Raw genomic sequence first — 23,412 nt, 5'->3', positions numbered from 1 at the left:
AGTCTCCCCCTGCTGGACGTTAGAGAGAATGCAGGTTTACGGCACTTCACCATTGACTTCAATGGTTTACGTCACCGTAGTCACTGCTTTTATACGGTCCATACAAATTGCCATAAAATTTGGTTTAAACATCTGTAATTAAAAAACACGATTTGCACTTTAATTTTATTTTCTTATACTTAAATTTTATGATATCTTGTCATACATTACCCATTTACCCTTTCTGTTACAGTGCTCCTAGGTCAATCATCCTATGGTCTTTTTTTCTGTGTAACAACTTTTTACGGAGAAAATCCAGGAGAGTCGCTAACAACCGGACGTGGCTAACACTAATTAGCTCGGGGCAGTACAGTGAAGGCATTCAAAGGTCTTTTTTAACCACTAATGCTGCTGAAAATAACAGCAAACCTCTGCAGCAGCATGAGAAGAGTCCCTACACACACAACAAAGCACCAACGGGCTCCTTCCTTTGGGATTGACTTTGGTAAACCACTGTAATGGACTTTACTATGAGAGGAGCTGGTACAGGGGCCAGTAGGTAAGTCTGGGTTCACTAACTACGTTGTTGGTGCTTCAAACTGTGTCCTTATGTAGTGACATATTTCCATATTTAACACATGGATTGGCCCACAACTTTCTACAGACGTAGATTATCCCAAATCAATAACTCAAACGTTTAATCAAATACAATTGTATTTACAACTGAAATCTGACAGTAAAAACTTACTTTTCAATACTGAAAATGTAAAATAGTAGCCACAAGTTGGGGCAGTATTAACCATAGTTGGTGCCCCTTTGAAACAACATGAAAAGTATAATAATTCATAGTCCTACTGTTGAGATCTGAGCCCGTAAAGGAAACATACTCCTACTTACAGCAATGTGTAAGTGTCTTGACAAATGTGTCTTTATCCTACATTGTCTCTTTAGATGTGTAGATCTTTGATAAATCCAGGCCCCGATACATAAACCACATGTCATCACTGACATTTAAGACTCAGTACATCAGATGGATACGGTGTCCTCGTCCCCTCAGACCTCCCTGCAGATGATTTTGGAGTACAGGTCGCTCTCTTTGAACAGCAGGTAATCCTTCAGCCTGTTGGGAAGGTGAAGGGACGTGAGCGCGCTGCAGCTCAGGTGTTTCCTGATCACCGTTCTGCTCAGGTGACACAGAGAGCGAGGGTTACCTGGAGATCACAGAGAGCAGCAGTTAAGTGCCAGTAAACATGTCCAAATGGGGGGTGTACCTATGTTCCCCGGGGTCCTATGTTCCCTTCTTTGTATGTGACCGGGGAACATCGGAGAAAAGGGTCCGACGTTCCCCGCTTTTCACAGAAAGGGTCTTATGTTCCTTGGTCAGTGCCGAATTCCCTGGCAAATAGGCCTATGTAGACCCGAATCCTACCCCATAACCCTGACCCTAACCATAACCCCTAACTCTAACAAAATGCTGAATTCGTTCAGCGGAGGCTTATACGACCAGGGAAGATAGGACCCTTTTGGGGTAAAAGGGTACGATGTTCAACATAGGGATGACCCCTCCAAATGTACCAATGAAGCAGGAAGAGCAGGTACGTCTCTTGTTCCAGATGTAAGCAGAAGCGCTTATATTAGTTTCCAACACGTCATTAACTCACGCGTCGTCCTCTGAATGTGAGGCCACTCCTTGTGTCTCTCCAGGATCCTCGTCAGTTTGCCGCAGAGAGAAACCTGTCCGACGTATTCGATGAGGATCGACACGACTCGGCCCGCCAGGTTCACCAGCCAGGAGACGCTGACGAAATCACAAAACTGGACAACAAATGGGCGTTCATCAGAGTCAGACAGAGTTAATCTGTTTCGACACAACTGTAGAGGTGCTCACACTTTATTTGTCTTTTAGAGCCCAGACACACCAACCTGTCTCTGCCAGATGGATTGAGGGCGCACTCACACTGTCCTTCTGCACCGCGCCAAAACAGGATTTTCGGGTCAAGCCTAGTTCCTTTGACCAGTGTGAGTGCAACCGCTCCGCGCATAACTGCGGCCGGCTGCCGTCCACGGCCCGTTTGGGAGAGGTGGGCTTTAGTAAAGCACGTTTGCACATGTACGAGCACGAGCGAGCGCACGTGTACGAGCACGACGCCTACGGCGGTTCTGACGTGATTTATGTGCACCTGTTCGGACATTGAAAATAGAAGGAGGGACCATGCGCGGACATTTAAAACAATGGCGGTGAAAGGTTCACGTTGGTGTGATGCGGAGGTGGAGTGTTTACTGCAGATTTGGTTGATGAAAAGATTCAAAAACAGTCGACAAGACGCACAAAAACTCTGAGGTCTAGGTCGAGGTCTTGACGCATCGCGATGACGTCAATCAATGCGTGTGACGTGTTACGACGTGATGACGTATGGACAGGCAAGAAGCATTTGCGCAAGGCCCAGGCAGTGTGAGTACAAACGGGCTTGGGGCGCGGGGGGAGAGGGAGGGGGGACAAGTACCCAAAAGCCCGGGCGCGGTGCGGAAGGACAGTGTGAGTGCGCCATGAATCTCATTTGCTCAGCAGATCCATCTGGGAACTCTCGTTTGGGGATGTTTTGGGAAGGGGTTAAAATACTGGTTGCTGATGGATAAACCAACATACGGGCCAAATCAACCAATCAGATCAACGAAGAGTATCACGTACTTAAAGCATTGGGGCAAAGCTCAGAAAGTAAACAACATGTGGGTAAAGGATATTTGCTGCTGTGTAACGCGAATTTTCAGATAAAAGGCCCAATTTTTAAACAACAACAACAGGAGTAACCAAGATAAAAAATAGAGTTAGTTAATGTCTTGCTCGATAGCTGCGCTCATCTCATCAGTAGAAGCCGCCATGTTGTTTACGCTGAACGTTCGCTTCTCGTTTCGTCACTTAAATCCACCTCAAAACCAACGCTGATTGGTTTGGTCGCTTGGCAAACTCCGCCGCAGGTTACCAGACTGATCTACGAGTAAAATACATTGCGCTCAGAGATCAGGACGGGCTCATGAGGCCACAGACACACCAACCTGACAGTAAAGTGGCGATGAAGGTGGACTGTTGGCGCCTCACATCATCTGTGTCTGGGCCAAAAAGTTGCCCTTGGTAAAATGTCATACTTTGAAACATTGTGCTTCTTACTTCTACAGCAAAGACGACAACTCACAGCAACTTTATCCTCCTGATCTTGTGAGTAACCAGACTCGCTCAGGTTGTCCCAGTCATCGTCATGGTTACAGCAGAAACACTTCTCGGCATCGTATCCGTTGTTGAGCAGCAGCCTCATCATCACCTCGTCCTTCAGGCAGTACTGCAGCGCCGTGGGAAACACCGTGTCGTTCACCACCGTAAAGTAACAGTTCACATCCGCTCCGGCCGCCAACAGCAGCTTCACGATCTCATAGCGCCCGGACCTGACCGCCACCAGGAGGCAGCGCAGCGGGTCCAGGTCAGGTTTGGCTCCCGACTTCAGCAGAATCTCAGTACAGGTTGCGTCCCCGTTGGAGACGGCAAAGTACAGAGGACTTCTCCTCATGTCTCCGTAGTTGTCAGAGATGTGAGGGGCTAACAGCGCGTTGACGTCAAAGCCTTTCTGCAGCAGGAGCTCCAGGCAGTGTGTGTGGCCTCCGTCAGCGGCGGAGTGGACGGGGCTGTGGCCTGACAGCCGCAGGGCCCGTCGAGTGGTGATGGGGATCAAGATCCTCAAAGCTCTGATGGAGAAAAAGAGTAGATCTCTCTGAAAGCACCAAAGCATAAGAAACTAACCTACGGTACAGCTGGAAAGTCTGAACATTTAAATTGTATTTGCTAAATCCGTGACCACAAAGTTCCAGGAACAATGAAAACCAAATGAACGCAACTCAGGAACATCAATCTGCAGAAAGGAGACTGAAAACTGAGCATAGTGTCTCCAACGAATGTCTACTTTAGTAAGAAACCTCCATGAAACTATCTGCAAATAGTTAAATTTCTATTGTACACGGTGGCGTAGTGGTTAGCACTGTTGCCTCACAGCGAGAAGGTTCCAGGTTTGCATCCTGGCTGGTGCCTTTCTGTGGGGAGTTTGCGTGTTCTCCCCGTGTCTGCGTGGGTTTGCTCCGGGTTCTCTGGTTGTTTGTCTCTATGTGTCCTGTGATAGACTGGCATCCTGTCCAGGGTGTACCCCGCCTCACGCCCCATGTTAGCTGGGATCGCCTCTGACCCCGACAGGGACAAAACAAAAACAATCCCTACTTTTATGATATCTAGTCGTATTTCTAAGAACAGCGATTTGAGGGACTATTTAAGCCCCTACCTCAGAGTAGGTAGTCTCCCGGGCCAGCACAAGAGGTACTAGCTAGCCGTCTGCTAATTCCATACTTTCATGCTACACCAACTATTGTCGTTGCAAATGCAAGCAGAAAAAAGGACATGTTGTTCTCTTCTTATCGTTGATAAAACAACAGGTAACTCCCAGCCCTCCTCCCTATATTACTGCTAGATACACCTAGTACTTCCGTTTTTGAAAGAAGCTGTACATAAGTTACTGTACAGTTGCTGTTTGACGGGTCAGAAACTTTCAGCCCTGTAAATTCCTCTGATAGTCCCTGATTCATCAGAAAGTCGAGCCTTGCTGATCATTATGTCAACAGTTGTGTAACGTCGACCCACTCACAGGAAGTGTCCTTCGTAGGCGGCGTGGTGGACGGGCAGCTGGGAGCTCAGGTTGTGGATGTTGGGGTTCGCTCCGTGCTGCAGCAGGATGTCGATACAGTCTGGATTCCCTGAACCTGCAGCGTCGTACAGGACGCTGTCGCCATTCGGTGCCTGGGCGTTTACATCAGCACCTTTTAAAGTAAAAACAAAATCATTCTGGAGCAGAAGCACAAAGATGGTTTTAAGGGTTCGTCCACACGATCGAAAACAACCTTTTTTATACGTTGTTCTTAAAAAGTTTTCCGTCCACACGGCCTAGACTCAAGAAATCTCTGCGACTAGAAACCAGTGAAACCGACTCAAACGCTGTAGTACCCATGCCAGGCCTGGAGGTGGCGCTGTAACTGCCACAGAAATACACCAACAACAACGGAGAAGAAGAGACGGGGAGACGCTGTGGAGAATCCAAACACCGGAGAGTTTCTCTCCAAATCCTCCTCCATCCTAGAGACAAACGTGTCCCTGGTTCTGGTCTTAGTGGAGACTTCTGTGCTGTTCTGGACTCGAATGCACCGATCACTCTGCAGTTAGTGTCCTCACTGAGCAGAGGGGGCTGCTGGGAGCCCCTTCACTCTGCAGTTAGTGTCCTCACTGAGCAGAGGGGGCTGCTGGGAGCCCCTTCACTCTGCAGTTAGTGTCCTCACTGAGCAGAGGGTGCTGCTGGGAGCCCCATCACTCTGCAGTTAGTGTCCTCACTGAGCAGAGGGGGCTGCTGGGAGCCCCTTCACTCTGCAGTTAGTGTCCTCACTGAGCAGAGGGGGCTGCTGGGAGCCCCTTCACTCTGCAGTTAGTGTCCTCACTGAGCAGAGGGTGCTGCTGGGAGCCCCTTCCCCGTCCCAAAGCACTCCCAGGCGCCACTTTGTCACTACATTTAGAGACTTTTCACAGCTTCTTAGAACTGGATTTAGAAACAGAGCCTGGAGCAGTTTAGCTCCTTATTCAGAGCATCAGGGAAAAGGGAGACATCTGTGCTGGGCCTCATTCAGTCCCATGCATGTGGCTCAGAGTCCAGTTCAGTAAACAGTCTCTGGGTCCGTCTCTGTCCTCTCACGCAGCAGCACTGTTGTTGTTATGTGACGCCGCGGGGTCAGAGGTCGGAGGTGGGGCCATGACGCCATAGTTTAACAAAGTCTGAGCTTTCACCGTCCAGACCACAATGCCATGGGGGGCGTTTTCAAATCTTCCTACTCTGGGACCTGGTTTCTAAAGATCTCGTTTTCATGCTCTGATAACGCCGGCTGCTGTGGATGGTCGACAAAACGATACTAAAGTTGTACGGTCACAGAAAAACGTGACTGTGTGGACGGACCCTAAAACCCTGAATTTAAACAAGTGCAGCATTATTGGTTCACCGTGTTTGATGAGGAGCTCCAGGACTTCAGAGTGGCTGTATTCTGCAGCGATGCCCAGAGGAGTCACTCCATACTGGTCCGTCTCTGAGACATGACCTCCGTTCTGCAGCAGGAGCTCCAGAACCCGAACACAGCCGGCCCTGGAGGCCTCGTGCACGGCCGTCCACTTCTTCAGACACACCTGCTTCACCTGAGCTCCTGCAGCTATCAGACTGGAAACCATGGGATACGATCCGGCTCTGACCGCTGCAGGGAGGACAGGAGAGGACGGGAGAGGACCGGAGAGGACAGGAGAGGACGGGAGAGGACAGGAGAGGACGGGAGAGGACGGGAGAGGACGGGAGAGGACGGGAGAGGACAGGAGAGGACGGGAGAGGACAGGAGAGGACGGGAGAGGACGGGAGAGGACAGGAGAGGACGGGGAACCGATGGTGAGGACGGACAAAACTATTCCACAGGATTTTACTCTATGTGCAACAAAAGGGGACACAGTGTTGTAGCGTTCTGACCTAAAAGCAGAGGGGATTCGCTCTTGCCGTTGGTCATGTGAGGAGATGCTCCGTGGTCCAACAGCATCTTCACGTTTTCCACAAAACCGGCTTTCACTGCTAAAGTCAGGAAGGTCTCACCCTCCGGAGTCTTTTCCTCCAGAGTCAGACCGAAAGACGCTGGAGCACACAACAACACAAGTCCTACGTTAATTCAGCTCTAACAGGAAAGTCAAACAGCATCATCACGTCTGTGAGATAACAGTTCTCTCTGAAGGCATCGAACACTTTGGTACACAACAACAATAGGACGTCCTGACCGTGCTTTGTCTGTTGAGTCCAACCTGCATCCCCCATCAGCTGCTGACTGTCATGTGAAATAAGTGTGTGGACCTCTTACCCACCGTACAGCACCGTCTCCAGGACCAGGACCAGAGGTTGGACCGCCGCCCCGTGCAGAGGATACCAGCCGCGCTCATCCACCTGACTGAAGGCTGCTGGGAAATCGCAGAGCTTCTGCAGAGCCAGCATGTCACCTGCGGGTCGTATTCAATCGTGACTGTGTTTTACCTCACGTTGCTGTTATTGTGACTTTATTTTAGGGTCTTTAGTGTCTGTATGTTGTGTGTTGCAGACCCCTGGTCTAGGGACTCCAGTCATGATCTACACTGACGCCTGTTTATTGATGCCAACACTGTGATGTGACTCTTTACCTCGTTTGATGGCCCCCGCGAGCTTCCGAGCTTCACTCCTGAACGCAGAAACCGAGAGACGAAGGTGAGTATTTAGAAAGATGCAACGCGTCAGACTTAACAACGTGGATGTTTCTCGTTGCTGTACCTCTCCGACCACAGCAGGTGTCGCCTCTGACACGACTCCTGGATGCTCCTCTGAAGGTCGTAGTCCTGAAGGTCGTAGTCCTGAAGGTCGTAGTCCTCATCGGCTGCATCCATGCTTCTGACAGCACACAGGTATTCACGCACACACAAACACACGCACGCACGCACACACAGGTACACATACACAGGTACACACACACGCACACACACACACAGGTACACACGCGCACACGCACACAGGTACACGCAGGCACACACACACACACACACACACACAGGTACAAGCACGCACTCATACACACTCACACACAGATACACACACACACACACATACACACACACACACACACACACACTCACACACAGATACACACACACACACACACACACATACACACAGGTACACACAGGTACACACACACACACACACACAAACATACACATACACACACACACACAGGTAGGTACACACAAGCACGCGCACACGCACGTACACACACACACAGGCACAGGTACACACACACACACACACACACACACACACACACACAGCTTCACATGACTCCAGTTCACCCACATTACCGCTTTAATAAACTTCACACTATAACTCCTCTTGCTCTTGTCGACCATTTCACAAACGTGTGATTGGTCGATTGGACGTCTATGAGCCAATCGCAGCGCGCCACATCATCTTAAGTGGACTGCAGTTGAGCCACGCCCCCTTTTTCTGCAAGCATGGCCGACGGTGAGGCGCGGAGGAAGAGTAAGACCCATTTAAATGTGTCAGTCATGTCGTTAAAGTGCGTCATTTGTGTTTAAAGTGAACATGATGTGTTATTTTACACACACAGGTCAGAATATATGAACCATTTAAAGCTAAAGGCAGGGAATCAGCCTGAACGTCAAGTGTTTTATTCTTTCTGTTGATTGGATTGCATTAAACAGAATATACAGAATATTTTCTCATCAATACTTTTGTTCAAATAACAAAAAACACACATGCAAAGTGTTTAAAAGCGTCACTTTAATCATAAATAAATAATAAATGAGCAAAATGTGTGTTGTTGAAAACAGATTTCTTCATACTTATTAATGTAATTTTCACTATAATTGACTTTAAAGCCTCTCACGTTCAGAAGTATTTGGATTAAAAGCGTTTTTTTTATCCAACATTAGATGTTTTTGTGTGTTTTTGGAACATAATCGGCTTCTGAACCGGAAACAACCTGTGAACCTTTACAAAACGAGTCTTTCCAAGTGTTTTCCTACTACTGAGGAATAAAGAGCGTTAACTTTTTATGTTCTTATCAGATATTTTCTTAAAGTGTAACTCGATAAACATCGAATGAGCCGTCGAGACATTTCTTTTTCCGCGTAACAACTGTTAACAGAGAAATCCCAGACAGTCGCTAACAGCCGGACGTGGCTAACACTGATTCGCTCGGGCAATACGGTGAAGGCATTCAAAGGTCTTTTTTAACCACTAATGCTGCTGAAAATAACAGCAAACCTCTGCAGCAGCATGAGAAGAGTCCCTACACACACAACAAAGCAGCAACAAAGTAGTTAGTGAACCCTGAGTTTATTAAAAAATATGATAATCATAATGGACTTGTTAGGGCTGTCTGTCAATATGGACCAGCCGACTGCTAAAGCTTGTAGCATTGTAAAACACTCTTTTAATAAACTCTGGTTTCACAAACTATGTTGTTGGTTATTTTGAGCAGTATTGGGGTGCACTCACATTGTGCCTCCGTACCGTGCCCCAGCACGTTTCACGGCTAAAGTCTGGTTCCTTTGACCAGTGTGAGTGCAACCGTCATGACGCTTGACGTCATCAATGCGTGTGACGTGTTACGGCGTGATGACGTATAGGCAGCAAGAAGCATTCTCCGAGGCCCAGGTAGTGTGAGTACAAACGGGCCTGGAGGGGGGGACAAGGACCCTAAAGCACGGGGCACGGGACGGAGGCACAGTGTTAGGGCGCCTTTAGTGGTTAAAAAAGACCTTTGAACGCCTTCACCGTGCTGCCCCGAGCTAATCACTGTTAGCCACGTCTGGCTGTTAGCGAGTGTCTCGATGGCTTATTTGATGTCTGTAGATGTTTGGATGATTTGGCCGTAGATGTAAAAGACTGCAGAACATTATTTTACTTTAAAACTGTTCTCCAGAGGAACATTAATCAAACATATGTTGGTTGTGTTCGCTGACAGCAGCGATACATTCATTATCAGACATTTTCTTTTTGACCTGTGTGACGTGGCGACCTGCGTTTATGTGTTTTAAGGCTTTAGCTTCTGCCTGTTTCCTTCTTTCAGACCTCATGAAAACATTTCTTTTGTCTGAAATGTCTGAAAATAAACTGAACTGAGTTTAAGACGAGACAACATCTAGTTTTGAGTCAACGTCCACGCTTACATTTAAATGACCATGATTTCTATTTCTGTTCATTTTGCCTCTGTTTTCAGACTTTCTTTGACCCCTGACCTCCTTTCTGTCGCTCACCTACAACAGTGGTGTTTCAGACGACATGTTAAATACACAGTTTTATCAATTTAACATCATAAAGTACCGGAGAAACGTCCAAAACACAACCGTAACATGATCAAACCTGCTTTGAGTCCCTCTCACCTGAGAAATGTCGGAGTCACAGGACGAAGCAGCAGCACAGTGTTTGTGTCATGGCTGAACTCCCCCCACAGTCCCCCTCACACACACACACACACACACACGCACACACACACACACACACACACACACACACACACACACACACACACACAGTCTCCCTGTCTCACACACACACACACACACACACGCACACACACAGTCCCCCTCTCTCACACACACACACACACACACACGCACGCACGCACGCACACACACACACACACACACACACACACACACACACACACACACACGCACGCACGCACGCACGCACGCACGCACGCACGCACGCACGCACGCACATGCACACACACACACACACACACAGTCCACCGCTCTATTTATAGGTGTCACCTGTTCCAGTTAGTTGCACAGCAGCTAACGGAGCGTGATGTCACTCTGTGCACAGTTTCCACAGCTAATGACAAACAATAATGAACCGCTCTGTTGCATGAATATTTATTGTGTCGTTGCGATTCGTCAGATCGGTCCGCTCGAACGCAGTGAGCCCACGAGAAGCTGCTGAAATGACGGACGCTTCAAGAGGGAAATGGCTCTTCACCTTTTCTCCATCTGCTGATCACCTTTGACCTCTTTGAGCTTGAAATGTGCACTTTAATCTGAACAGTTTGGCATTCATTCATTCATCTTCAACTGCTTGTCCCTTTCGGGGTCACGGGGGCTGATCCCAGCTGACATCGGGCGTGAGGCGGGGTCCACCCTGGACAGGACGCCAGTCTATCACAGGACACATAGAGACGAACAGAGACAGACAACCATTCACACCTACGGGTGATTTAGAGTCATCAATGAACCGAACACCTGCACGTCTTTGGACTGTGGGAGGAAACCGGAGAACCCGGAGAAAACCCACGCAGACACGGGGACAACATGCAAACTCCACACAGAAGGGCCCCAGCTGGGATTCAAACCAGGAACCCCCTTGCTGTGAGGTGACAGTTCTGACCACCGTATCAACGTGTCGCCATGTTTTTGTCTATTTACTACTCCGGTTCAAAATGAGAGACACGCTTACGATGCAGAGTTTAAACTCAAGCCACAACATATGAGTCATATTCACATTAATATAAATAATATTATAGTTACTGTTACTCTGTGGTTGCTTGCATCTCTGGAACTGTCTATCTTTCCTCTCTCTCTCTCTCCTTCTCTTCCTCTCTCCGGTGCAGACAGATGTGCGTCCTCCACAGAGCTGGGTCTGTCTGACGTTCCTGTCTGTTATAGTGAAGGTTTTCGTCTCCACCGTACTCTACGGGGGAATTGTTGGGTCTCTGTAAATCATGAATAAGTCATAGAGTGTGGTCTTTACCTACTCTGTAAAGTGTCCTGAGATAACTTTGGTTGTGATTTGGCACTATAAATAAAACTGAATTGAATTGAATTGTTTCTGAAAGCTTCACCCTGGAAATAATTGTCCAAATACCCCTTTGGTTGTTTCCTGCCCCTGCCCGAACAGACTACGCACAAACATGTAGGAAATGATTTCCTCATTCTCACCAGAAACAATCAAATGTGGCTTCCATTAAAGTCTGTCAAGCAGTGATATGTTGTATTTTAAAGGACTGATAGTGGGTCGAAAATGTCACAATGTGATTTCGAAAATTGTCTCAAGCATGTAAAGTATATTTGATTTGCAGTAAATGAGCTGAAATGTGCAAAAAAAGCCCAATTTACGACAAAAACACCTTTAAAAATAACAACAATACAGCTTGTTTTATACAGTATGTGCTTATAAAAACCAGAGATTACAAAAAATAGTTACATCTTTTGAACATAAGCAGAGAAAACGCACACGCTGTGTTCACATGATGCATTCAGGGTCCTGGCTGTACAGGTCGAGCTCCCGGTACAGTATGAAGCTCTTCAGTCTGGGAGGGAAAAGGTGAGAGTTCATGATTTCAGGGTTTTTGAGTTTCCTCAGGGTCAGACGCCTCCTGATGTCCAGCCTGCACAGGTGCCGGAGGGAGCGAGGACTGTCTGGAGAGCAAGGTACAGAACAACAACACTGAACTGAGAGGATTAAACACAATTCAAAGTATGCAGACGCTGCAGGAAAGATAGTGCTGCTGCAGAGTTCATTAAAAACAAAGGTTTAAAATGTTGGAAGACCCAAACAACACAATCAGGACCTAGTCTCACTGCGAGTGGAGCTTAAAACAGCTGTAAAATATGAAGTTTGTCCTGTGGATCGTGAATAAACTCACTGAGGATGTCGCATATTTGGGGCCACTCCCTCTGTTTCTCCAGGAGGAGTCTGAGTTTGGAGCAGATGTGGACGTGGCTGACGTAGTCCAGAAGAATCAGGACCACGCTCCCGGACAGATGCATGATGCAGCAGAGGCTCATGAACTCACAGAACTGGAGAGAGGACGGACATTCAGAAGGTGCGTATACAATGTAAAACACACTTAAATTACATTTATAATGACGAGCTTTGAACATTGATGCTTCAGATTTCAGTCTGTGAACTGGGCAAATCATCTGTACGTGGACCAAAGGCACTCGTTTAAACATGGCTACCTCTGCAGAGACCTGATGTGGTATAAACAGGGCCGTGTCCCCCGTCTGCGTCCACTTTTGTAGTCTATCTAGTCTTTTACTTTCCGCCTAGCAACGTAAAAAGAGTTGCCTGGAAACAGTAACTCAGCAACTGCTCAGAGAGGAGTAAAAGTCAGGCACATGACCCCCCGTGAACTGCTGTTTTTATACAAATTAAGCAAACTATAAATATATATAATGGTAAATAACAAATGAAATGTTATTAAAGTTGGACAGAGCCAGGCTATCTGTTTCCACCTGCTTCCATTCGTTGTGCTAAGCTAAGCTAACTGGCTGTTGGCTGTATATTTACAGATATCACAGTGTTTTTAATCTTTAATCATCGAACTCTGAGAGCTTTTCCCTAAACATCAAACTGTTTTGATTCTTCCCTTTCGGGCATTTTTACACGTACATCTTAAAAACAAGTGTGTGGCACTAAAATGTGAAAGGTGTTGAAACTCCTCAATATGAAATTCTCATATATCATTCATCCCCAACCGCTTGTCCCTGTCGGGGTCCTGTCCAAATACAATGATTTGCAGAGCTTCCTGCCCATTATCCGTTGCTCCGTTTCACTCGCGCTGCTTTCAAGTGCCGTAGGAAGTCCGAAGTTTCGGACCTCCAACAAGGCAAAGTGCACTGGAACGCCTGTCAAAGTGAACCTCCTATTATCGAATTCGGGGTATGTCGATCTCCCTTGAATTCGATATTAGGAGGTTCCACTTTGACAGGCATTCAAGTGCACTTTGCCCAGTTGGAGGTCCGAAACTTCGGACTTCCCAGGACACTTGAACGCAGCATTTCTCTCTCAACGTACGTGTCGCGGGAGGAGGGAGCGTCAGAGGGAAGCGCTGTGAGACATGCAAGAAACATAAGAATTGCTTTAAGGAAAACAAAAACAAAAACTCACTCACTGGAATTTTCCCCTCATTGGCCACATCAAAGGCGTTGTCATGGTGACACTGAAAGCACCTCTCCACCTTGTAGCCGTTGTTGAGCAGCAGCCTCATCATCACCTCGTCCTTCAGGCAGTACTGCAGCGCCGTGGGAAACACCGTGTCGCTCACCACCGTGAAGTAACAGTTCACGTCTGCTTTTGCCGCCAGCAGCAGCTTCACGATCTCATAGCGCCCAGACCTGACCGCCACCAGGAGGCAGCACAACGGGTCCAGGTCCGTCTTCGCCCCGGCTGCCAGCAGGACTTTTGTGCATTCCAGGTCCCCGTTGGAGACGGCGAAGTACAAGGCGCTCCTCCTCATGTCCCGGTAGTTTTCAGAGTTTCTGCTGTTCATGCGGTAGTTGACGTCGAAGCCGCGCGCCAACAGAAGCGTCAGGCATCGGCTCTGGCCTCCCTCCGCCGCAGAGTGGACCGGGCTCTGACCCGCCTCTTTGATGGCCTTCTTGGTGGTCAGAGGTATCAGCATCTTCAGAGCGCTGTGGGAAACGAAAACAACGGTCCAAGCAACCAATAAGAACCAAGAGTTCAAAAAGACGTTCAGGTCACACCAGCAATTCAAATAGTGACATTTTATGGTGAAATCAGTTGATTTCAATGGAGGCAGTTGCAATGAAATGGCCTGGCACAGAGGAAACACTGGACGCACACACACTGTCCTTCCGACCGTGCCAAAACAGGTTTTACGGGTAAAGCCTAGTTCGTTTGACCAGTGTGAGTGCAACCGCTCCGCGTCTAGGAGCGGCACGCTTGCTGTCCACGGCCCGTTTGGGAGAGGTGGGCTTTTGTAAAGCACGTTTGCACATGTACGAGCACGAGCGTGCGCACGTGTACGAGCACAAGCGTGCGCACGTCTACGAGCATGAGGCCTACGCCGGTTCTGACGTCATTTCCTGTGCGCCTGTTGGGACGTAGACAAAAGAACGAGGGACCATGCGCGGACATTTCAAACAATGGCGGTGAAAGGTTCACGTTGGTGTGATGCGGAGGTGGAGTGTTTACTGCAGATTTGGTCGATGAAAAGATTCAAAAACAGTCGACAAGACGCACAAAAACTCAGAGGTCTACGGAAAGATCTGGAAACAAAGCCACGCATTGCCATGACGTCATCAATGCGTGTGACGTGTTACGGCGTGATGACGTATAGGCAGCAAGAAGCATTCTCCGAGGCCCAGGTAGTGTGAGTACAAACGGGCCTGGAGGGGGGGGACAAGCACCCTAAAGCACGGGGCGCGGGACGGGCGGACAGTGGTAGCTATTGTGAGGTGTGGTTATGCGCCTGTAGCACCTTCTTCTTTACAAAGACCTGATTGAATTTCACTCTCTAGTTTCACTGGCGTCCCCTTAAAGGCGCTGCAGTGTTGGACAGAGGAGCTCACTCGTAGTGTCCGGCGTACGCCGCCTTGTGAATCGGCAGGTGTCCGGTCATGCTGGGCAGGTTGGGGTCAGCGCCGTTGTCCAGCAGCAGCTGAATACAGGCGGTGTTTCCGGATCCGACCGCGTCCAGCAGGACACTTTCCCCATTACAGGCCTGAGAGTTCACTCTGCTCCCTGAGAGAAGAGGAGAGGGCAGAAACAAGAGGTTGGACCTTGGTGCAAAGACGCCAGATGTCTCCAGTAATGAACATATTGCTCATGTGACACATCCGCCATCATGTACATCATGTCGCCCCTCGTTGTAAGTTGTAACTGTCTCTAAACCTGTAAGTGTCTTTTCAGACTGACCACAGTTCAGCAGAATCTCAGCGACGTGGCAGTGTCCGTGCTCTGCAGCCACGGCGAGCGGCGTCACCCCCGACACGTCCTTCTGGTTCACCCGGCCACCGTTCCTCAGCAGCAGCATCAGGATGTCCCTGTTGCCGATCTTGGCCGCCTCGTGCATTGCCGTCCAGTTTTTTCCGCAAACCTGCTCCACCCAGGCGTCGTGAGCGACCAGCGCGGACGTCATGTCGTACGACCCGGCCTTCACCGCTGTAAGGTGAGGAACAAGCGCGTTTAGATGGGTCCAGGAATACAGAATATCTTTTTATTCATTGTTATTGTAATGTACGAAATGTTTTTTATGCTAACTTGAATTCATCTTAAGATAGATTTTAAAAGCTTTGACGATGTGGTGAATTAAAATTAAAGACTCAGGCTGATTTTACTGGAGGGGAGAAGGGAAAAACGATCCGCAGCCATATTGGCAGCTCTGTGATGCTAATGCTAACCTCATGCTAACAAGTTGGGGATCGCCGACATCAGTAGTATCATCCTTGTGTAAGTAGGAAAACTATGGCGGCTAGGTCGACCTTCCCAACTACAGCTAAACAGGTCACTAAAACGTGTTTCTGAAACCACTTTTGGTGGTAATACGCTAACAGAATAACAAGTCGTCTTTGAGCGCTGCCTGGTTTCGTGGTTTGTTCAGAGTTTTGTGAGCCTGTACGGTGACACTCCTCCGTCGGTGAGTCTCCACAGTGTTACCGAGCAGCAGCGGGGACTCATAAAGAGGCAGATTTTACTGGAGGGAAGAAGGGAAAAGCAATCCGCAGCCGTGTTGGCAGCTCTGTGATGCTAATGCTAACATCATGCTAACAAGTTGGGGATCGGCGACATCAGTAGTGTCAACCTCGTGTAAGCAGGAAAACTATGGCGGCCGGGTCAACTACAGCTAAACAGGTCACTAAAACGTGTTTCTGAAACCACTTTTGGTGGTAATACGCTAACAGAATAACGTCGGTCAGTCTCCACAGTGTTACCGAGCAGCAGCGGCGTCTCGTTTTTGCTGTTGGTGTTATGAGGCGAGGCTCCGTGCTCCAGCAGGCTCTTCACGTTCTGCACCAGTCCCGCCTTAACCGCCAGTGTCAGCGGCGTCTCTCCTCCCACGGCCGTCCTCTCCTCCAGACTGAGCCCCTGAGCTGCCACTGACACACAAAAACAAATCGGGTCAGGGCGTACATTCCTGGAGGTCATAACACACTGCCAGCTGTGCCGAGCCCGGCAGGTGACACCTCGCTGCTCCTGCTGCTGCTGCTGGTGACCTCCGCGTTGAATGAGTCAGGAGCGACTTCACAGCTTATTTTAGAACGAGGCGACGGCTGACGTGAGATCTCATGGAGCAGGAGGGCAGCGTCCTTTCTCTGTGAAGCATCCTGTGGATTCACAGTATTTCAGGCAGCCATTATTTTGAGGATGCCACCTGTCACCACGCATGTGACCTGATGCTTCATCTGGTCAACTCTTACTTGCTTCGCACAATCTGCTTTCTCTTGATGAGCTCCAAGGCAAGGAAAGAAATCCCACTTATTGAACGCCATTTCAGGTGACGACCTCTTGAAGCTCATCAAGAGAACGCAGAGTGTGTGCAAAGCAGTGATCAGAGCAAAAGGTGGCTAAAACTAGAATATCAGGCGTATTACCAGTTGTTTCACACTTTAAGTTCATATTTCCACGTGTTCATTCATAGTTTTGATGCCTTCAGTGTGAATCTACAATGGAGGAGGTTAAGCGACCTTGGGTACCATGAAAGACGCTATATAAGTACAAGTTATTATTATTATTATTATTATTATTATTATTATTATTATTACAATATTAGGCCCTCACATGTCGTGCTGCATCATTATTCTGTAAAATATTACGTCAAACTTGCAGGTGTAAGCGTTCATAGTTTATACCAGTTTACAGACGCCTACATTCTGACCAAATTGTGGACATTTTCATTTTATTTTGAACATGTAACGATTTAAAAACAAAGCAAGAATAACAATAAATGAGCAGCAAATACAACAAAAATAAATGGCATAAATCAACTTTACATTTTCACCTTTATGCTCCTACCTCTAAATCATATTTATTATGTAAAACTCAAACAACTACCCCAGTGCTGTCATGTGCAGCTTTAATATCTCTCCAATGTCAATCAAAAATAACTCAAACAATGACGTCATGTTCAGTCTGCCGACCCTTCTTCATCATCCCTTCAGCTCCCAGGACTTTTATCAAGTGCTATTTGCAAACTGACTTAAAATGCACATGCTGCTTTTATTCCTCTGATTGTTTATAATCAATAAAAAATGTTCTTACATCTCAGGACGGTCTGCAGCACCTCCAGGACCGGCTGGGTCGCCGCTCGGTGGATGGGGAGCCAGCCGCGACTGTCCAACTCCCTGAAGGCGAAGGTGTGTCTCAGCATCCCCCTGAGCATCATCACCTCACCTGGTCACCACGGCAACAAGGCAAAAACAATCGAAAAACGATCAAGTACTCACTGGAGACGAAGCAGACTTTTTATCCCTCTCTCTGTCTGTTTATCTCCCTCTCTCTGTCTGTTCACCTCCCTCTCTCTGTCTGTTCATCCCCCTCTCTCTGTCTGTTCACCTCCCTCTCTCTGTCTGTTCATCTCCCTCTCTCTGTCTGTTTATCTCCCTCTCTCTGTCTGTTCACCTCCCTCTCTCTGTCTGTTTATCTCCCTCTCTCTGTCTGTTTATCTCCCTCTCTCTGTCTGTTTATCTCCCTCTCTCTGTCTGTTTATCTCCCTCTCTCTGTCTGTTCATCCCCCTCTCTCTGTCTGTTTATCCCCCTCTCTCTGTCGGCCTGCCAGCCTCCTGATGCCTGGCAGTCCTCACCCAGGGCTGCTGACCCACGGAGGAGAGCCAACAGCATAACGGTGAAGGTATTTCCTGCGTGACGGCCGGACCCACCTTGCTCAATGGCAGCCAGGACTCTCAGGTTTTCATCCGTCGCTGCTTCTAAACTAACGGCCAGCAGCAGAGAAAGCACAGTGCAGTCAGCTTGGTTTGATCCAATGACTTAATGTTTGCTGGAGCAGGGTTAAAGTTCGGATACCTTGCTGCAAATTTCAGGAAAGCATCTTGGCAGGAGTCTTGGATACCGAGCTGGAAGATGTAGTCGTTGATCTCCTCTTCGTCGTATTCTTCATAAGTGTTCATCACTCTGCAAAAGAGGAGACACGTGATAAACAGCATCTCGAGGACTGAACTGACTTCTTGAGCACGTTAATTACAAACGACTTCCGCGTGAAGTTACGTAGTAACTCAAAAGGCCGAGAACCAAAGGGGCGTAAGTGACATTTTGGATGAAAATTAAGTTCTTAAGGTCGCGGGTACAAGCGGCCGAAATGTGTTTCTTTAGGAGGGGGGCTGGAGTCTCCCTTAGAGAGAGGGGGAGAAGTTCAGCATCCGTGAGGAACTCGGAGTAGAGCCGCTGCTCCTTTGCGTTGAAAGGAGCCAGTTGAGGTGGTTCAGGATCATCTGGTAAGGATGAACCCTGGGCGCCTCCCTAGGGAGGTGTTCCAGGCACGTCCAGCTGGGAGGAGGCCTCGGGGAAGACCCAGGACCAGGTGGAGAGATTAGATCTCCACACTGGCCTGGGAACGCCTCAGGATCCCCCAGTTAGAGCTGGTTAATGTGGCCCGGGAAAGGGAAGTTTGGGGTCCCCTGCTAAAGCTGCTGCCCCCGAGACCTGACCCCGGATAAGAGGCTGAAGATGAGATGAAGTTCTTAATGAGCTCTTTCTTCAGCCATAAAGGAACTTAAATATTAAATACTGAACCAATCCAGAGTTATTAACCAAAAACCAAAAGACCTGACACTGAAGACTTCACACTATTTGGGGCTGACAGAGTTGCTGACAAGTGCACAGAAAATAACACACAATGGTCACTTCTCCCCTGTAAAGTTGGCCGAATGTCACTTACGCCCCTCTGGTTCTCATCCCTTAAGCCAGGGGTGGGCAGTTCCAGTCCTGGAGGGCCACTGTCCTGCATGTTTTAGGTTTCTCCCTACCCTAACACACCTGAGTCTAACAACAATCAAACTGTGACGAGCATCAGCTGCTTGATAACGAGCAAATCATTAGAATTTAGTTTCGTCATCCGTATTGTCTGACTTCCCTCCAAACAACAACACCATTGCTCCTTTATTTCTTCCTCAAACGTCTTTAGTCTTAAGTTGAAGGTGTACAAACAAGCTGATTCTGGGCCAGACATCACTTTCAAATAAAACTGTTTTTCTGCACTTTTCTTACAAAATTCCAGATCTGCACGCAGCTGTGAACACCTGAGAGTACGAGTGGGTGGACGAACAAACAGAAAAGCAACAACCCGACGACATTACTGCCTCTAAAAACGACCATGGAGTTGAATCCACACAACAGGTAACGCCTCATTTTATCTGCTGTTTTCTCTTAATAACTATCCAAGAACTGTCCTGAAAATGTGTGCAAATAGTAAAGAATCAACACTGTGTTGATGCACTTCCAGGTGATTCATTTAAATAATTGCAGGTGTAACATAGGGCGCACTCATACTGTCCAGCCGTACCGTGCCCAAACAGGTTTTACGGGTAAAGTCTAGTTCCTTTGACCAGTGTGAGTGCAACCGTACCACGTCTAGCTGCGGCATGTTGGCCGTCCACGGATCGTTTGGGAGAGGTGGGCTTTAGTAAAGCACGTTTGCACATGTACGAGCACGAGCGTGCGCACGTGTACGAGCATGAGCACGAGGCCTACGGCGGTTCTGAGGTCATTTCCTGTGCGCCTGTTGGGACGTAGAAAAAAGAAGGAGGGACCATGCGCGGACATTTAAAACAATGGCGGTGAAAGGTTCACGTTGGTGTGATGCGGAGGTGGAGTGTTTACTGCAGATTTGGTCGATGAAAAGATTCAAAAACAGTCGACAAGACGCACAAAAACTCCGAGGTCTACGGAAAGATCTGGAAACAAAGCCACGCATCGCAATGACGTCATCAATGCGTGTGACGTGTTACGGCGTGATGACGTATAGGCAGCAAGAAGCATTCTCCGAGGCCCAGGTAGTGTGAATACAAACGGGCCTGGAGGGGGGGACAAGGACCCTAAAGCACGGGGCACGGGACGGAGGCACAGTGGGGAGTGCGCCCATAGAGAGCAGCATGTGTCCACAGGCAAGCAAGCAATTCAACTTATGAGGAATAAAGTTTCCAATTTCAAAGAGTAAGGATCGTTTCTTGGCTTTAAAATGAGCTTTTATTTCAATACAATTCACATTTCTCCTCATAATTAGTGCCAAATGTTATAGATCTTTAATTTAGAATAGAATAGAAATACTTTATTGATCCCAAGATGGGGAATGTAGAGACTCAAAAATAAAGCTTTACCTTGTTAAAGGTGGTAAAATAGTATAAATGTAACCTTTATTTATGTGGCCGCCGTAAACCCTGCATTGTGTTAAATATTGGCCTCTAAATGAGCTACTGCATGAATTTTTAATGCTAATTATGTATTTGCAGGCTCGATGAATCAAACTGAGGTAGTTATAAAGCTTTTACATGCTACAGCATTAACCCTTTAAGGTTTGGTGGTGCCAAATGACATGGTTTGGGTGTTTTAATGCAATATTTTCATTTTTTTTATGACAGTTTTCCCTGAAAAATATACGTTTTTACATCATTCTATTGAGATTTTACTACTACCTCTGCCCACATGTCTCTACATCTTTCTAAAGGAGGTAAAATATTATAAATTTAACCTTTATTTGATCATTCCAGGGTCTCAATTCACAAAAACATAAATGACATGTCATGCAAAATATTAAAAAAACACCACGGATGACAATAAAACATTCAGATTTCAGACCTGCAGGTGTTCTCGTCGTTGTGTTCACCCCTCTTTGCAAAATCAAGCACAGATTTCCTGCAAAAAAACAACTGATCAGTGACAAAAATCCCAATTCTGACACAAACATCTGATGAGGAGTTGGTTTTAAAGTCGAATCCCTGCAGGAATCCTCACCTGTGAGGTGTGCGAGCGGCTCACGCTGACCAGTCGCTCCCCTCTAACGCCGCACAGTGGTTTTATATTTAGCTGTGACGCTTCAGAGCCACTGCACCGATGCTGCCTGCAGAAACGCAGTGAAGGGGGCGTGTGAGGGCAACACCCGGCCCGCGGATCTGTAAATATAGCCGGGTTACGCGTGCTATTGTGCGAGCTAAGCCGGGGGTCTTTGTCGTGTTTGGCGGGAATCCCACGTTCAAGATCCCCCAAACCCTCAGGGGGCTTAAACTGTGGACCCAACAAGTTCTCTAGCTATTGTTCTTTGTGGGAATCAATGGGGTCTATTTTTTCCCTCTGCTGCTGCGAAACACGAGATGATGGATGTCCAGTGAAAGTGTTGGTGGGGTTTGTGGACGAAAACATGATTGAGAAAGTGAATAACAGGCCGAGGTCACCGTGTACTGGGGACATCGGCCTGATGAGCACATTCTGTTTAGAAAACAATAGAACTGTATTTGGGCACGATGACGTCTGGACACCAAGTAGACGCCACTGATTGTAAATGTACTGAGTGTGTATTGGAAAGACCTGATGGGGCGTGTAAACGTTGTCATTGCGCAGACCTTGGTATAAGACAGGAAGTTCTGTTAAGAGAGTTCTGTTAATTGTGAATCTGGGAACTCTGTGATGAGTGTATCAGACCTTGATTCAATAAATTCTCCTTGATTGCTGTGAGACCTCTCTGCTGACTCCTTCTTGTAGACCTTTCTATTTTTATAATACATTGTTCTACAATAAGGCGATACGGTGGCAAGGTGGTTAGCACTGTCGCCTCACAGCAAGATGGTTCCCGGTTCGAATCCCGGCTGGGGCCCTTCTGTGTGGAGTTTGCATGTTGTCCCCGTGTCTGCGTGGGTTTTCTCCGGGTTCTCCGGTTTCCTCCCACAGTCCAAAGACGTGCAGGTGTTGGGTTCATTGATGACTCTAAATCACCCGTAGGTGTGAATGGTTGTCTGTCTCTGTTTGTCTCTATGTGTCCTGTGATAGACTGGCGTCCGTACAGGGTGGACCCCGCCTCACGCCCGATGTCAGCTGGGATCGGCTCCAGCCCCCCCGCGACCCCGACAGGGACAAGCGGTTGAAGATGAATGAATGAATGAATGTTCTACCATAAATTGGTGACCCCGACGGGATTAGAAAACTACCTACCATAGGTTCAGGCGAGGCTGCGGGGTAAAGCTCCCGGCCGTCTCTTTATCCCGTGCTTTAAATGAGATTTCATGAGGAAACCTTTGTGTCATTGTTTATGTGATTTTTCAGCACTTTGAGTTTAGCTTCATGCTGTTTGTCACTCTGACTTTATTGACTTTTAACGCTTTTTACACTGAATTAAGTTGTTTTTGGCGTTTCTCTGCTTTCCCCCGTAATTGCGTTTTACTCTCTTCCTTTTCTCAGGAAAATCCTGTTTGTTTAGATGTTTTAAAGTTTAATGTAATAAAGCAAACTCTCACAGCACTGGGCAGCTCCTTCAGCAACACACTGATGCACCCTGAGTGTGCGAAGGAGAGGTACCGCAGGTCCTTCAGCAACAGACTGATACACCCTAAGTGTGCGAAGGAGAGGTACCGCAGGTCCTTCAGCAACAGACCGATACACCCTAAGTGTGCGAAGGAGAGGTACCGCAGGTCCTTCAGCAACAGACTGATGCACCCTAAGTGTGCGAAGGAGAGGTACCGCAGGTCCTTCAGCAACAGACTGATGCACCCTAAGTGTGCGAAGGAGAGGTACCGCAGGTCCTTCAGCAACAGACTGATACACCCTAAGTGTGCGAAGGAGAGGTACCGCAGGTCCTTCCTTCCTGCTGCTGTCAGACTTTACAATCAGCACTGCTCCCAATAGACTATTGACCTCATCCTGTACCCTGCACTGTGCAACATGCCTGTACTATGGTCACTTCTGTTTTTGCACTATTTGGTCACATTTACACACCTGCACTATATCATGTGAATATGTACATATGTCTATTTCTATTTCTTCCCTTTTTAAATTTAACTTTATTGCTTATTTTTGCTATTTTTTATCTTATTTTGTA

At 47.7% G+C, this 23,412-nt stretch overlaps 1 protein-coding gene across 1 annotated transcript; it reads right to left on the bottom strand.

Moving 5' to 3' along the window:
• Nucleotides 1-299: 299 nt before the first annotated feature.
• Nucleotides 300-21,424, bottom strand: asb15a (ankyrin repeat and SOCS box containing 15a). Its single transcript, XM_083916375.1, has 20 exons — nucleotides 21,339-21,424; nucleotides 21,183-21,239; nucleotides 18,396-18,503; nucleotides 18,251-18,303; nucleotides 17,634-17,765; nucleotides 16,307-16,471; nucleotides 15,291-15,536; nucleotides 14,945-15,116; nucleotides 13,525-14,044; nucleotides 12,274-12,427; nucleotides 11,875-12,046; nucleotides 7,380-7,496; nucleotides 7,253-7,290; nucleotides 6,944-7,075; nucleotides 6,561-6,719; nucleotides 6,052-6,297; nucleotides 4,659-4,830; nucleotides 3,171-3,714; nucleotides 1,641-1,794; nucleotides 300-1,190 (listed from the first exon to the last, which is right to left on the bottom strand). Exons 3-20 carry the CDS (start codon nucleotides 18,497-18,499, stop codon nucleotides 1,033-1,035), a joined length of 3,438 nt encoding a protein of 1,145 aa, XP_083772501.1. The 5' UTR covers nucleotides 18,500-18,503; nucleotides 21,183-21,239; nucleotides 21,339-21,424; the 3' UTR covers nucleotides 300-1,032.
• Nucleotides 21,425-23,412: the final 1,988 nt, after the last annotated feature.

This window comes from Echiichthys vipera (genome assembly GCF_963691815.1).
Source record: "Echiichthys vipera genome assembly, chromosome: 7".
NCBI classification, from domain to species: Eukaryota; Metazoa; Chordata; class Actinopteri; order Perciformes; family Trachinidae; genus Echiichthys; species Echiichthys vipera.
Note: the sequence above shows the minus strand (reverse complement) of the source record. Positions and strands in the feature narration are given on the sequence as shown.

Coding starts and splice junctions, on each gene's coding strand:
- asb15a (XM_083916375.1), bottom strand. CDS start 18,499: ATGAACACTTATGAAGAATACGACGAAGAGGAGATCAACGACTACATC. Junction 7,076..7,252: donor CGCGGGGGCCATCAAACGAG/GTAAAGAGTCAC, acceptor TACGACCCGCAG/GTGACATGCTGGCTCTGCAG. Junction 3,715..4,658: donor GCCTACGAAGGACACTTCCT/GTGAGTGGGTCG, acceptor TTTCTCCATCAG/AGCTTTGAGGATCTTGATCC.